The 14,281-nt window shown below is 42.9% G+C and overlaps 1 protein-coding gene across 6 annotated transcripts in view; it reads right to left on the bottom strand.

Moving 5' to 3' along the window:
- The window catches only part of NUP214 (nucleoporin 214), an 81,597-nt gene that overhangs the window by 54,596 nt on the left and 12,720 nt on the right, over positions 1 to 14,281 (bottom strand). For all 6 annotated transcript variants that reach the window (XM_089535238.1, XM_089535237.1, XM_089535233.1 and 3 more), the window contains exons 11-16: positions 13,855 to 14,016; positions 11,360 to 11,780; positions 8,959 to 9,140; positions 7,505 to 7,596; positions 2,380 to 2,469; positions 210 to 359 (exon numbers count right to left, since the gene is read on the bottom strand). In XM_089535238.1, coding sequence (XP_089391364.1) covers positions 210 to 359; positions 2,380 to 2,469; positions 7,505 to 7,596; positions 8,959 to 9,140; positions 11,360 to 11,780; positions 13,855 to 14,016 — 1,097 coding nt within the window. The remainder of the gene's footprint in view (positions 1 to 209; positions 360 to 2,379; positions 2,470 to 7,504; positions 7,597 to 8,958; positions 9,141 to 11,359; positions 11,781 to 13,854; positions 14,017 to 14,281) is intronic.

Genomic DNA, 14,281 nt, shown 5'->3' with positions numbered 1-14,281 from the left:
TCCGTAAGTTGGACATTACTTGAGGCATACTAGAACAAGTGGGAGACATTTCTGAAGCCAAGAAATGCTGTATGCAGACTCAATGCTGAGCAGACAGTAATTAATTAAGTGAAGCAATGGCATAAGTTGGTATAAGGTCCTGTGTACCTATTGGGAAGAATCAACCTGAACAGAACATGCTTTGTATTTTAGAATGAGTTCCCTTTTACCTCTGTTGTCTCTTTGATCTCCAAGAGGAAGGTGTGCAAGTCATTTGACTCTGCCCTCAGTATCTTCTTCTCTTCTTCAGTGCCCACCTGGAAAGAGGCTTTGGATGTTCTGCTTTTCAACTCTTCCATCTCCTTCTGGAAGTGAGCAATCTATAGAGGCAAGCCCAATTTATTTCACATTTAAAAATGCAACTAATCCATGTCAGTTCAGGAGACTGGCTATGGTGGGGGATCTCGATAGAAACAATTCTATGCATCTGACTGGGGGGGAAAATGTATATTCAGACTTAAATCTTCCCTATCCCCAAAGAAACAAAAGGCATACTAGTTATAACTTATCACATTATTGATTCTGATTACTGAAGAACATTGTTTCTCTTCCCCTACTTCAACATGGAAACAGATGTCATCTTGCACCTGAAGAAGTATGAAGTGTGTAAACATTTGCAACAGTCACACCATGAAGACCTTGATCACTTCCATTTAGGAAGCAGTCACTTCTCAATCACACTTGATGCAGAAATCTGACTGTACAGAGGCTCAACCCTATCAGTGAATCATATAGTGCTGTGCTTCTTCAGCTGTATGATGTGGGAGACTGGCAGCTACTTTTTTCTCAGTGTGCAGGGATCATAACTACATTTATGCCAAATGGTGTTTTTCTTTCGTTCTTTCTCTCCCAGAAACTCTCCAGGGATTGGCAGCCAACATCTTAGACTAGCCCTGGTCTAGGGACAAGCACTGGCTATTACTGATGTTCAGGATATCCTCATATATGCAGTGACTTAGTGCCAGGCTGAGGTTTTTGGGACCCTGTGACTGAAAATATTCTCACTGCCATTTGCTTGCTTTTTACCTCTGGGCCAAACTGGCAGGACTTTGCAGGACAAACAGATTACCTGCTCTCTGAGAAGCCCTCAGTGACTGGTCATAGAAAGTTGCTAAAATGTGGGTTGGGATGAGAAATATTTTGCTTTCAAATATTTGAAGCTTAGGGGTTGTTGTTTTTTTTTGAGGGGGTGGGTTGTTCAAACACATAAAAAATCTGTATGCTTGGGTAACTTCTTCCAAAAAGACTGATAGAACGTTTTGCTCCTTTAGCAGTAGCCACACCCAAGAGTTACAATTATTTTTAGTGTTCTGTGCTGAATCCAGGTGTAGTTCCAAGTCTCCCCAAGAGTTCTTTTGGTTCTGCACACTGACATGTGTTTTGCTTGACAGATGGACAGTGATGCAGCAGATGTCACATAGCAGAAAAACATCCCAGGCATCAAATTTCTTCTTCTCCCAGCATCCCCTCACCACCAATAGTAGAACTGGGCCCACAAACAATTTCTACCCAGAATTATCCCCCAGCTGGCAATTAAATCAAATTCATATTGCTAGACGTATAGGGAGAACCTTGGGCTAGGGTATATCCCCCCATCCACGCAAGACCAATGGAAGATGCGCTCCCAAAGGTTATATAGTGCAGAAACAAACAAAGTCAAAGTGCACCCATCTCCACCTCCCTCCCAGCTATGATAACTGTAGAAAGTAGGATAGCAATAGAGAAAAATTCACTTCTCCAGACTGTTTTCAGCCTTCATATTTTTTCCAAGCCTCAAATTAACTGTTTCATGCCACTGGACAGGAATTAATTTTCAGTCATGGTGCAAATAAGGACTCCAAAGCTTATTTACCTGGCAGCAGAGACCCAACCTGCTATACTCAGCATGGTGAGGACCACATTATACCCACTTATCATATAGTATTTAAAGAGGAGTAATCTCCTTAGGGGGGAAAAGGCAGCCATCCTAATTCTGTGTCATAAACCTAAACTTCAACAAACGAAGCACTCAGAAGTATGCAAGATAAATTAGTGTCTCCATGTTGGTTTCTGGTTTCTTTCGCAGTTTTGTTTTAAAACAGACTCTTTACATTCTAAATATGATGTCATTTGTACACTTGAATAAACCTTCCATTACAATGAATTGAAACAAAACTTTCATCCATCACCAAGTGTAGGTATCAAGAGATATCCAGCATTGCAGCACTAGGTGGATAATTCTGAAGTTTTAATCTAACTTCTACACCTTGTGGAATACTATCTTTTCTCCCCTACGGCAAACAATTAAGAAATTACAGCATTTTCATGGGAGTTACAGTAGACACTTCTGCAAAGACTCACCTCCTCTCTTATCCCTGCAATGACAGGATCAGAATCTTTCCATTGGTGAAGTTGTTTCTCAGTTCCAGAACTAAGAGGTTGTTGCCGGCCCTGCAAAAACACAATGTTTCAATGTAAAGATAGTGTGTAATACAGAATTTTAGAAATGAATGACTTGTATTGCAAGATGCTAAACAAATTAAATGTTCTGAACATTAATATGCTCATATCAAATTAAGGGATTTTTTTTTTTGGGGGGGTTTCAAATTTTATTGTATTACAATTTGAAAATTGCTAAAAATGTCAATAATTAAAAATAGCAACAATCGTCTTAACAGTTATTAATAACCAAATAACAAACAATATGGAAAGGATAATGTAGAAGAAGGGTATTGAGGAAACTTTAAAAGGTCTACAGTATTAATGAAGTTCTAAAGTTAATCAGATCCTGGCATGGCTCAGTCTTCATGCAGAATGTCTTCCTAGAATGCTTAATAGTGTGGTGGAGGTCTGATGCAAAATATCATTGATGTACTCTATGAAAAGGAGCCATTTTTCAGAAAATGTTTTTTCCAACTTGTTCTTTTGACTTTCTTATATTGTCTGTGAATTTCACCATCAGCCATATGTCACAGGTTTTCCTCCACCAATTTTCTATTAAAACATTCACCTGTTTTCCAGTTCTTAACAATTTCCAATCTAGCTATTGCTACAAGGAAAATGGTCAAAGCTTTGTGTTTCAGTATTTTATTTTCTTCAAGGAATAGTAAGAGAAGTAGTAGACCTGGGCAAAAATTCACCCTTTGTTTTCTTTACTTGGCGATTATGTCTATTATATCAGACCAGAACTTATTTATCTGGGGGCATTCCAACTTCTTACCTATATAGGTCCCCTTAGTGATGCACCTTTTACAATACTAGGGTGAAGTAGTTTTTGTGATCTTAGCTAATTGCACAGGCACAGTACAAGGTGTTGGTTATTACCTTTAAAGCCCTACATGGCTCAGGCCAGTTACATTCAAGAATGCCTCTCCCTACATACAGTAATCCCCCACCACTCTTAGAACCTCTGGAAAGAATATATTAGAACATCATAGGACTAGACTGATAATTTCCGATAGTATTCACTGCTACAGCTCCTCAATTGTGGAACAGCCTGACGGAAGAGATCTGTCTCATTATTAGATGCCTTTAAAAACGCACTCAAGACTGATCTCTTTCGGTGAGCGTACCCTCCCGATCATATTTAAGGAATACCAGATTGAAATGCGCCAACCTTGATTATCACATTATTACTATTGGATGATTAGATGATGATTTGTTATTTTATTGGATTAATAGCAATTTTAATATTTTACTGATGTATCTATGTATTGTGCTGTATTTTTACTGATGAGATCCTGCCTCAATCCACAGGGAGAGGCAGGAAATATAAATAAACTATTTATTATTATTATTATTATTATCATTATTATATCATCTTTGTGTGATTTTTAAAACATTTTCTTTTAAGAGGACCGATCTGGATTGGAAGAAGGGTGAACTTAATATTTTCTTTTTTAAAATAGAGTTTATTAGTAAGAATGATTGAGAACTCCTGGAAAACAGCAGAAGTCCAAACAGACTGGAGGAGGGCACAGTTGGAATGGGAGAGAAGGTCTGCCCAGTTTGGAAGTCTGAGGTATTGGCCCTTCATGAGTGAAGCATGAGGGCAAACCAGGGTTTCCTGAGTCAGTAAGGAGCCGACAGGATCACATTATCTCTGTCTCTTATCATTTTGGCCACAATTCTCACCAGTAATGGGAGTGGGGAGAAGGTGTAAAGGAAATGACACCTTCAATGGAGAAAGAAAGCGTCTCCCAGGAACCTGTCCCTCAGCCCACTCTGGTGCAGAACATCGGACATTACGTATTGCTCAGAGTGGCAAAAAAGTCCAAGGAGGGTGTCCCCCAATGAGACAGAAAGCTTCTGACGACAAGGTCCATTCGTGCTGAAGGACCCTGTCCTTGCTGAAGGAGTCTGCCAGAAGAACTGCCACCGGGTGAATGGAACAGTGATGGCACCATGTCCAGAGTTGTTGACCAAGATGAAGAACAGGGGAGTGTGTTCTGCCCTGTTTGTTGACATAACAGTCCATGGTAGTATTGTCTGTTACAACCTGGACGACCCTGTGAAGGATGTGATTTTCGAAAGCCTGAAAGGCTTTGATAACAGCCAACCGCTCCAAGGCACTGATGTGCATTTTCATTTCTGATGGGGACCAGTGGCCTTGTACACAGAGGTCTCCACAATGGGCCCCCCAGCCTGTCATGGACACATCTGTGGTGACCATCCTGGAAGGTTCTGGAGCTTGAAAGGGCATCCCCCTGAGGATGTTCTTGGAGATGAACCACCATTGAAGAGGCACGAATAAGTTGAGGGAGCGTCAGCCTGTTGTTGAGGTGGTCCGACACAGACTGAAAGCATTCCTGCAGGGGCTGGAATCTTAGGCACACCAAGTAGATCACGGCTGTGGTGGAGGCCATGAGGCCTAGAAGCCATTGAATGTCCTTTGTTGTAGAATGGTCCATAGAGAGAACGGAACAAAGATGAGTCCAAAGGCTTTCTGCCATTCTATTGGGTAGGTAAGCACAAGACATAACAGAGTCCAGACATATACCTATATACTCAATCACCCTGACCAGTTCCAAGATGGACATGGAGGGGTTGATCGTCAGGGCCAAGTCAGTGAGGAGAGAGAGTGGTGTGGACATCTCAGAACAACTGTGTGCGGGTGGACAACACCAGCAACCAATCTTCCAAATAAGGAAAAATCTTGATTCCGTGGACACAAAGGTGAGAGATGATCACTGCCATTCATTTTGTAAAGACACCAGGGATGGTGGAAAGGCCAAAGAATAGGATGGTATATTGATAGAGATAGTTGACAGTGAAATAGAGAAACTTGTGGTGCTGAGGTCTGATGGCAATTGATGCAAACCAATCTCCTTGATGGAGGAAGGGAAGGATGGACTGAGGAGTCACCATCTTGAACTTGCGTGGTGTGATGTAGCAGTTGACACCCCTTAGATCACGTATGTGGCGAAGTCCGCCATCCCTCTTTGGCACCATAAAATACCTGGAGAAGTAACCATCCATTGTGCATCTATGTGGGATGCGTTGAATGGCACCTTTGTCAAGAAGGGAGGACATCTCCTCTTGGAGAGGAGGGGAAGATGGGGTGGAACAAATGTCACCTAGAGGTAGAATCATATAGTTGGAAGAGACCACAAAGGCCATCCAAACTCCCTGCCATGCAGGAATCAAAGCATACCCGACAGATGGTCATCCAGCCTCTGTTTAAAGATCTCCAAGGAGGGAGACTCCACCACTCTCCGAGGTAGTGTGTTGTCAAACAGCCCTTACTGTCAGGAAGTTCCTCCTAATGTTGAGATGGAATCTCTTTCCCCGTAGCTTGCATCCATTGTTCTGGGTCCTGTTCTCTGGAGTAGCAAAAACATCCTCAATGAGATATCCCTTCCAATATTTGAACAGTGCTATCATATCCCCTCTTAACCTTCTCTTCTCCAGGCTAAACATCCCCAGCTCCCTAAGTCATTCCTCATAGGGCATGGTTTCCAGACCCTTCACCATTTTAGTCGCCCTCCTTTGGACATGCTCCAGTTTCTCAATGTCCTTTTTAAATTGTGGTGCCCAGAACTGGCCACAATATTCCAGGTGAGGCCTCACCAAAGCAGAATAGAGTGGCACTATTATTTCCCTTGAACTAGACACTATACAAGTACAATTGCATTGGCCTTTTTGGCTGCCGCATCGCACTGTTGACTCATATTCAACTTGTGGTCTACTTGGACTCCTAGATCCCTTTCACATGTAGTCTCATTCTGCCAAGTGTCCCCCATCCTATATCTGTGCATTTCGTTTTTCTGCCCTAAGTGCAGTACCGTACATTTCTCCATGTTGAATTTCATTTTGTTAGCTTTGGCCCAGCTTTCCAGTCTATTCAGGTCATTTTGAATTTTGATCCTGTCTTCTGGGGTGTTAGCTACTCCCCCTAATTTGATGTCATCTGCAAATTTGATAAGCATCCCCGAATTCTGTCATCCAAGTCATTGATAAACCATTGGATGCAAGCTACGGGAAAAGAGATTCCACCTCAACATTAGGAGGAACTTCCTGACAGTAAGGGCTGTTCAGCAGTGGAACACACTCCCTCAGTCTCCTTCCTTAGAGGTCTTTAAACAGGGGCTGCATGGCCATCTGTCAGGGATGGTTTCATTGTGAGTTCCTGCATGGCAGGGGATTGGACTGGATGGCCCTTATGGTCCCTTCCAACTCTATGATTCTATGATTCCAGTTCTGTGAACCACAATTCAACAGGGATTTTGAAAAGCTGCAGCATGTCCAGAGGAGGGCAACCAATATGGTGAAGGGTCTGGAAACCATGCCTTATGAAGAGAGACTTAGTGAGCTGTATATGTTTAGCCCGGAAAAGAAACAGTTAAGAGGTGACATGTTAGCTATATTTAAATATCTGAAGGTATGTCATACTGAGAATGGAGAAAGCTTGTTTTCTGCTGCTCCAGAGACTAATACATGGAGCAATGGATTCAAACAAACAAACAAACAGAGAGAGAGAGAGAGAGAGAGATTCCACCTTAACATTAAAGAACCTCTTGACAGTAAGAGCTGTTTGACAGTGGAATATGCTGCCTTGGAGAGTGGTGAAGTTTCTTTCTTTGGATGTTTTTAAACAGAGGCTGGATGGCCATTTGTCGGGGTACTTTGATTGTGTATTGCTGCATGGCAGGGGGTCGGACTAGATCTCTTCCAACTCTATGATTAGATTATTCTTGACTGTCAGAACTGCTTGACAGTGGAATAGCCTGCCTGGGGGTTGGGGGTAGACTTGCCTTCTTGGAGGACTTTAACGTCTGGGTGGCTGCCTCTTAGAATTCCTAGTTGTGCACCAAATGGCACTTGTGGCCCCTTCAAATTCTAATATTTGGTGATTCTCATACTGAGGATCACATAACATATCGAGGGTAGATGTGTTGGCCATATAGCAAAGAGGATCACATAGACATTTTTAACCTGGAACAATGATTCTGGTCAAAAGAGGAAGACAAATCAATTATTTCTTTACCTGTGAAGGGCTTGCTTTTGACACAGCTGGAGACACCTTTGCTGTTTTCTGAAGCACAGAAGTTGGGGGAGCACTCTGGCAAGGACGCATCACTAAAGGCAAAACAAAGAGATTTTCATAACCAGCAAAGTGGTAAAAAGTTTATGCTCATGGCAATTTTCTTCCTTTGTATCTATGTTTATAGCAATACCAAGTACATTTCTATACCATTTATCAGCGCACTTAAGCACTCTCTAAGCAGTTTACAAAGTGTAAGCTAACTGCCCCCAACAATCTGGGTATTCATTTTAGCGACCTCGGAAGGATGCAAGCTTGAGTCGAGCTTGAACCCCTGGCTCATATTGAACTCACAACCTTATGGTTTGTGAGTGAATGGCTGCAGTACAGGCATTTGACTACTGCGCCACCAACAGAAGAGATGTTGTGTGCCTTCAAGTAACTTCTATTTATGGTAACGCTAAGGTGAACTTATCACACAACGCTAAGGTGAACTTTACTGTGTGTAACTTGCCCAAAGTTACTCAGTGTGTTTCCATAGCCGAGTGGGGAATTAAACCCTGGTTTTCAGAGTCAAGTCCAATGCTCAAATCTCTATACCAGAGCAGAGATGCTGAGGTACAAACCCCCACAGTCTAATGCATTTCTGCCCTGGGAGGATTTGGTACAAATGCTGTTATAGAAAATACATAGCAAAAGAACTCAGTGCAAATGCTTGGAGAAGACCCTTTTTGGACTACAACTTCCAGAATCCCTTTGCCAGCCCTGCTTCCAAGAGCTGCAGTCCAAACATGAACCTTTTCTGAACACACACATGAGGTCAGATGGATCTCAGCCAAGCAGGCTGAAGTAACTGCAGCCAGCTTCTCTTCCTGCACAAGCAGCTAGCTAATGGTATATTAGTGAAACATAGAACTTTCATCTTATAAACTTTCTAGTCCTCTCCTTTTGTTTCTTAGGGCTCTATATATTTACCATCCTCATGGTTCCAAGTCATGTCTATTTCCAGCACAGCCCATTCTATCCCCTGCTTCTAGTTTTCCAAATCCCTACCCCTGCCCAAAAAATGGTAGTCAGAATCCTGTGTTCACTGAGCACCAAGTATATCTGCCTGTTTTCTCCGAAACACACACATTTCTTGTACTTCTGAAAACCTCAACATTCCTCTGAGCATGCTTTAATTTCTCAGTGGCTCTATCTTAATTATATTCCTGCCAGCACTAAACTGACTGCACTAATAGAGGGAGAAATTATTGCTTGTTCTTGTTAGCTGTGAACACCCTGTGTTGCTGTACCATAGACAACTGCAATACAAATTTAACATGAATAATCATCCTTCATGTAATGCCATCAAGTCAAGATGCTTTAGTGTAATATATGTGGTGAAAAACCATAATATCCCCTACCCACTAAAATTCAAGTCTTCATAGGAAGGAAAGGAAAAAGAGAAACCGTACTTGCTGAAGATGCTGGAGTTGAAACGTTTACAGGTGTGGAAGTTGGAGAAGAAAGCCCAGCCATTTGATTTGCTCCCACTGCAGACACAGGTTTCACAGCAGGTGAAAAAGAGAACATGGTGGAGCTCTGGTTATTACTACTGCTGCTGGCTATAACTGTTGATGAATCTGCAGCCAGGAACCTGGAGAAAAGGAAGAAAAATAATACAGTCAGCCCTCAGTATCCATGAAGGATCCGTTCCTGACCTCCTCCAAGAATACCAAAATCCTCAGGTGCTAAAGTCCCATTGTCCCTAGTAGTAGAGTGGCCATGTCACCATTAGGGACAACTGCACTGAAGTCCTCCCTCCTTCTTTCCTTCCTTCCCTTCTTCTCTCATCCCTCCCTTCTCCTCTGAGGCTTCTGCCCAGGCTTGGCTTCAGGGGAGGTTCAAAGGCAGAGGCTGGAGCTTTGTCAGCCAGAGGGAGCTGTCAACTCTCAATGGCAGCAGCTCTCCAAGGCCCTTTCATCTGGAGATGGCAGGGATTAAAGTTAGGAACTAGATAATGATGATGACATTTATTTATACCCTGCCCTTCTCTCAGTAATCAGACTCAGGGCAGCTAACATCATATATTTTTTAAAAAAATACAAATTAAAACAATAACAAAGCATCAATAAAAGTATAAACATAAAAGTTATTTAAGAACAATTTTAAAGCTTAAAACATGAAACAATAAATTCATTGAAAGACAGTTGTCCCTCCACATTCTTGGCTTTGACACTCATGAATCTGATTATTCATGAATGTCATTCCGTGTGCGCACGCACTCCCCTCCTTCTTCCCAGGCTTTTCCCTTAGGATGGGGGGAAGCCCAGGAGGGAGGGAGCAGCTAGGAAGGGTGCACGCATGCTGCTCTCCCCCTCCTCTATGCCTCAGAGACCTCAGGCAAGCTCTCTGAGGCATAAGAGGAGGAATGAGAGAACCATGTGTGATAGGCAGTGGACTCCTGCACGCGCACTTCTCTCACCACTCATCCAATGCCACAAAGAGCTTGCCTGAGCTGTCTGACACATCAGAGGAGGGGCAAGAGTAGCGTGTGCTAGTCCTCTGACTTCCTTCTGATGCCTCAGAGAGCTCAGGCAAGCTGAGGCACTGGAGGTAGGGCAAGAGAAGCGCACTTGTGATTCCCCTGCCTCACTTGCAATGCCTCAGAGACCTCAGGCAAGCCCTGAGGCATCGGAAGAGAAGTGGGGGATTCGCACATGTGCATTTTTCTCTCCTCTCCTCTGATGCCTCAGAGAGCTTGCTTGACTCTCTGAGATATCTCAGGAATGGTGAGGAGAGTGCATACAACTCCCTCACCTTCCTTCTGATGCCCCAGACAGCTGCAGAAAGCTGTCTGAGGCATTGGAAGGGAGGCAGGGGAATCCTGATGGGAAGAGTGCACATGCAATGCACTCACCCCTCCTCCAATGCCTCAAAGAGCTCAGGCAAGCTCTCAGAGGCATCAGAGGATGGGCAAGAGCAGCACGCCAGAGTCCTCCACCTCCCTTCTGATGAACAGGCATGTATGCACGTACTTCTCTTCAACGCCTCCCTGCTCCCCTGTAACTGGCCCAGCTGATCCAGTCAGAGGAAAGGGAAGAGGGGCAAGTGCATGCACTCAGCTTCTAGCCCCCCTCCTGTCCTTTAACTGGGGGGGGGGTATTCGTAATTTTTCCACTTTGCAGGGTTTCTTCACTCCTAACCCCCATGAATGTGGAGGAATGACTGTACATATAAATCTAACAGCATTACTCAGCATTAAAAGCCTACAGCAGTCAGTTTCTAAAAGCCTGATAGCACTTTTTTGAATTTGCTAAGAAAAGGAAAGCATGGAGGAAGTCATCTTGGCCTCCCTAGAAAGGACGCTCCAAAATCTAGGAGCAGCTACAGAGAAGACCATCTCCTTTGCTCCCACCAAATGATCCTGAGAAGGTAATGGGACTCTCAAGATATATACATCATTTCCAACCTTTTCTAAGACAACCTGGGTTCAAAGTCTACCAGCGGGTTGCTGGACCACTAAAGAGGACTGTATCTCCCTTTGTGGAGAAGGCTCTCTCCTTTGTTCCCACCAAATGAGCCTGAAAAGGTAATGGGGCAGAGAAAAAGGCCTAAGTCTCAGAGCTCCAATGGGTTCATAAGGGAAAATATAGTCCCCTTTAGTGATCCAGCAACCCACTGGTAGACTTTGAATACAGCTTGGCTTAGAAAAGGTTGGAATTGATGTCCATATCTTGAGAATCACAGGTTTCCTGCCCTGTCTTGTGTAATTGCACCATAAAACATTACCAAACCATTTTTAAAAAGGCCTATGGAACTACTTCAAAGCAACATATAATCTTTAGGCAAGGCTATTCCAATAAAAAAACTTACTTCTCAGTGAGGTTGACTTTGACAGATGGAGGGGCAAAACTTTGCTTCAGTCCGAGAGGTGTTGCAGAGGACAAAGGGCCAGCTGAGTTGTCTGTGCTTGTTTTAAAACTCATAGATCCAAAAGAGAAAGAGGAGGCAGAAGCTGGAGTAGCATCAGTTGTGGAGGCTGGAGTTTGGGGAACTTTGGAAACAGTAGAAGAAAAGGAGAACCCAGCTGCTCCACTTAGACCAGAACCAGGTGGAGGCTTGGGGCCCTCAGGTGGGAAAGAAGAGGGAACAGTGGCCTCTGTTGATCCTGGGGCTTTCAAAGTGGAGGCTGCAAATGAGAATGATGCTGCCACACAACTGGAAATTGAACCTGCAGCAGATGCAGGTCCAATCTTTGAAGAAGCAGAGCCAGACACAGACGGAGGCGTACTTCCTGGAAGAAGGTGGGGGAATAAGGGAAAGAAAGTAGAAGTTATTCAGTGACTGCAGGGAGAATCCATGGCAAGAAAACCCCATGATAGGTTCACATTAGGGTCACCATACATTGGAAATTACTTGAAGGCACACCATACACACACACACACACCAGCAAATGAGTCAAATAAGCTGAGAGAAAACAAGGCACAAATTATGCCATAAAGAACAGGAGGTTACATTTCACAGAGGAAGGAACATGGTTTACTAGTGAACCTTCATTGCTGGGTTATGTAAATCATATACAAATAGTTATTTTTAGGTTTTGATTTCTAAGTACTAGCCCCATAGTTGTTATTACTGATATTAAACCAGTATATTACTAATTGAGGGCCAGCAATATACTGTTTTATAGCAGAGATGGGGAATCCTGTTCACTATAGACTGGCAGGCTAGGGCAGATGGGAAATGTCATCCAATAACAGGTGGAGGGGGACCTCTTCTTCATCCATGCTTTACCGAATAAAACTGATAGGCCAACAAGAACATCTGGCATTCCTTGATCAGACAAAGTGCCGCATCTAGAACAATCTAGATGCACCTCCAAATTGGTGATGAACTTCCCGCCTGTTCCAAGCATCTACTATATAAGAGAAGAATCCATTCAACACCACTGGTAATAGCTTTTAACAAAAACAACAACACAGTACCATACCACATTGATTTCAACCCTACATAGCTTTCCTATGCTAGTTTGAAAGTTTAAAAACAAAGAGCTGCTTGCAAAAATGTGTCTATAATGAACACGCGCTTAAATAATTTGCCAGAGCCATAAATGTCCTCTCCTTAAGAATTTTGCCATATTGAGCATTTCAAAGGAAATACTTGTAACCAACTCTCTTCTGGACCAGGTTTATGGAATTGTAAGGGTGAAAACTTCAGATTTGTGGTTCAGGTAAAAGCATCTTTCTCTTGTGTTTTCTTGGCATGATTTGATCAGAGTGGGGTTTGGTGATGCCTTCCTCTGAGGTTAAGACATTGTGACTTGCTGAAAGTCACCTAGTGGATTTCCATGGCCAAGTAGGGATTTCAACCTTGGGCTCTCAGAGTCCTTGTCCAATCAAACTGCCACATCCTGCTGGTTCTGGAGCTTAGGTGGTACTCCTGGGCCATCTCTTGGAGACCTGACTGGCATCAACACTGGTTGTATTTAGGCCTGGTTCTTTATCACCGTTTTTGATGGCTTCACCTTGTTGTGTTGTTCTGCCACATATCACAATTTAAAATCATTTAACCTATTTTAAATAGTTTTAGATTGCTGCATAGCTTTACATTCTTTTGCACTGTTCTCTTCTCTTATCTTTTGAAATAAGCAGAGCTATTAGCATTTATAGAGAACCAGTGTGATATAGTGGTTTGTATTGAACTACAACACTGGAGACCAGGGTCTGAATCCCACTCGGCCATGGAAACCCATTGGGCGACCCTGGGCAAGTCACATGCTCTCAGCCATAGGAGAAAGCAATGGCAAATCTCCTCTGAACAAATCTTGCCAAGAAAATCCCATTATAAGTTTGTCTTAGGGTCATAATAAGCACACAACAATAAACATTTATATCTCACTTTTTTCTCAGCATGGTGCTCGAGATAACTTACAAAAAGTAAAACAAGCAATGATAAAAGGACACCCCACTAAAATATATATAAAAGAATTTAAAATATAATTATCAGTAGAATTAAGAGCAATTTAATTTTAAAGGCTAAGAAATAAGCCAACTATTAAAAGCCCTTTTCTTATAAATGAACAGTTCCCCAAAATTGTTGATGCATTTGCCAAAATAAGAACACAACAGAAGCAGTTCTACCCTCTCTGGGAAATACATTCCAAAGCCACTGAGAGTACCTTCTCCCACATTCCTACCAGAGGTGATAAGACTGAGAGAAAGGATTCCTTAAGGATCTGTGCCTTCAAGTCACTTGAATTTTAAAGGGTTTTCTAAGGCAAGGGATCCTCAGAAGTGGTTTTGCTTCTTTCTTTCTCTAAAACATAGCCTACAGCACTTGGTATTTGTTGGCCTCCCACTTTAACTTACCAGCTGATTTTGCTCCTCTTTCCCCTTCTGCAGACAGAGGCTCAGGTGTCATGAGTACAGGCCTAACTCCAGGATTTTGATTGACCATGTAAAAGGGGCAGAGCACTCCATCAGTAGAGAGAAGTAGAAGGACAGGAGATGGGTCCACACTCTTCTCCTCACCTGCAAAAATTTTCCAGAAGCACAGAATGAGCCAAAAGCCAATCTTCCAAACAATTTTCTGAAAGGACCAGAAAGCTCTGCCTGTCCAAGATCTGCTGGAGGGGCACTCTTCCTGTGTCCCACCAGTGGAGCAAACACTGTGACAACACAGGGCAGACCCTTTATTTCAGCATCAAGTTAAAACAAATCCAAAGACTTTGGTCTCTAACCTTTAAACCTTTAAAAGTATATGGCTTTAACCCAATTTAATATGTTTTAATTGCTG

The sequence above is a fragment of the Sceloporus occidentalis genome, unplaced genomic scaffold (assembly GCF_023333645.1).
Source record: "Sceloporus occidentalis isolate IW3139 unplaced genomic scaffold, rSceOcc1.0.p SCAF_8, whole genome shotgun sequence".
Taxonomy (NCBI): Eukaryota; Metazoa; Chordata; class Lepidosauria; order Squamata; family Phrynosomatidae; genus Sceloporus; species Sceloporus occidentalis.
Note: the sequence above shows the minus strand (reverse complement) of the source record. Positions and strands in the feature narration are given on the sequence as shown.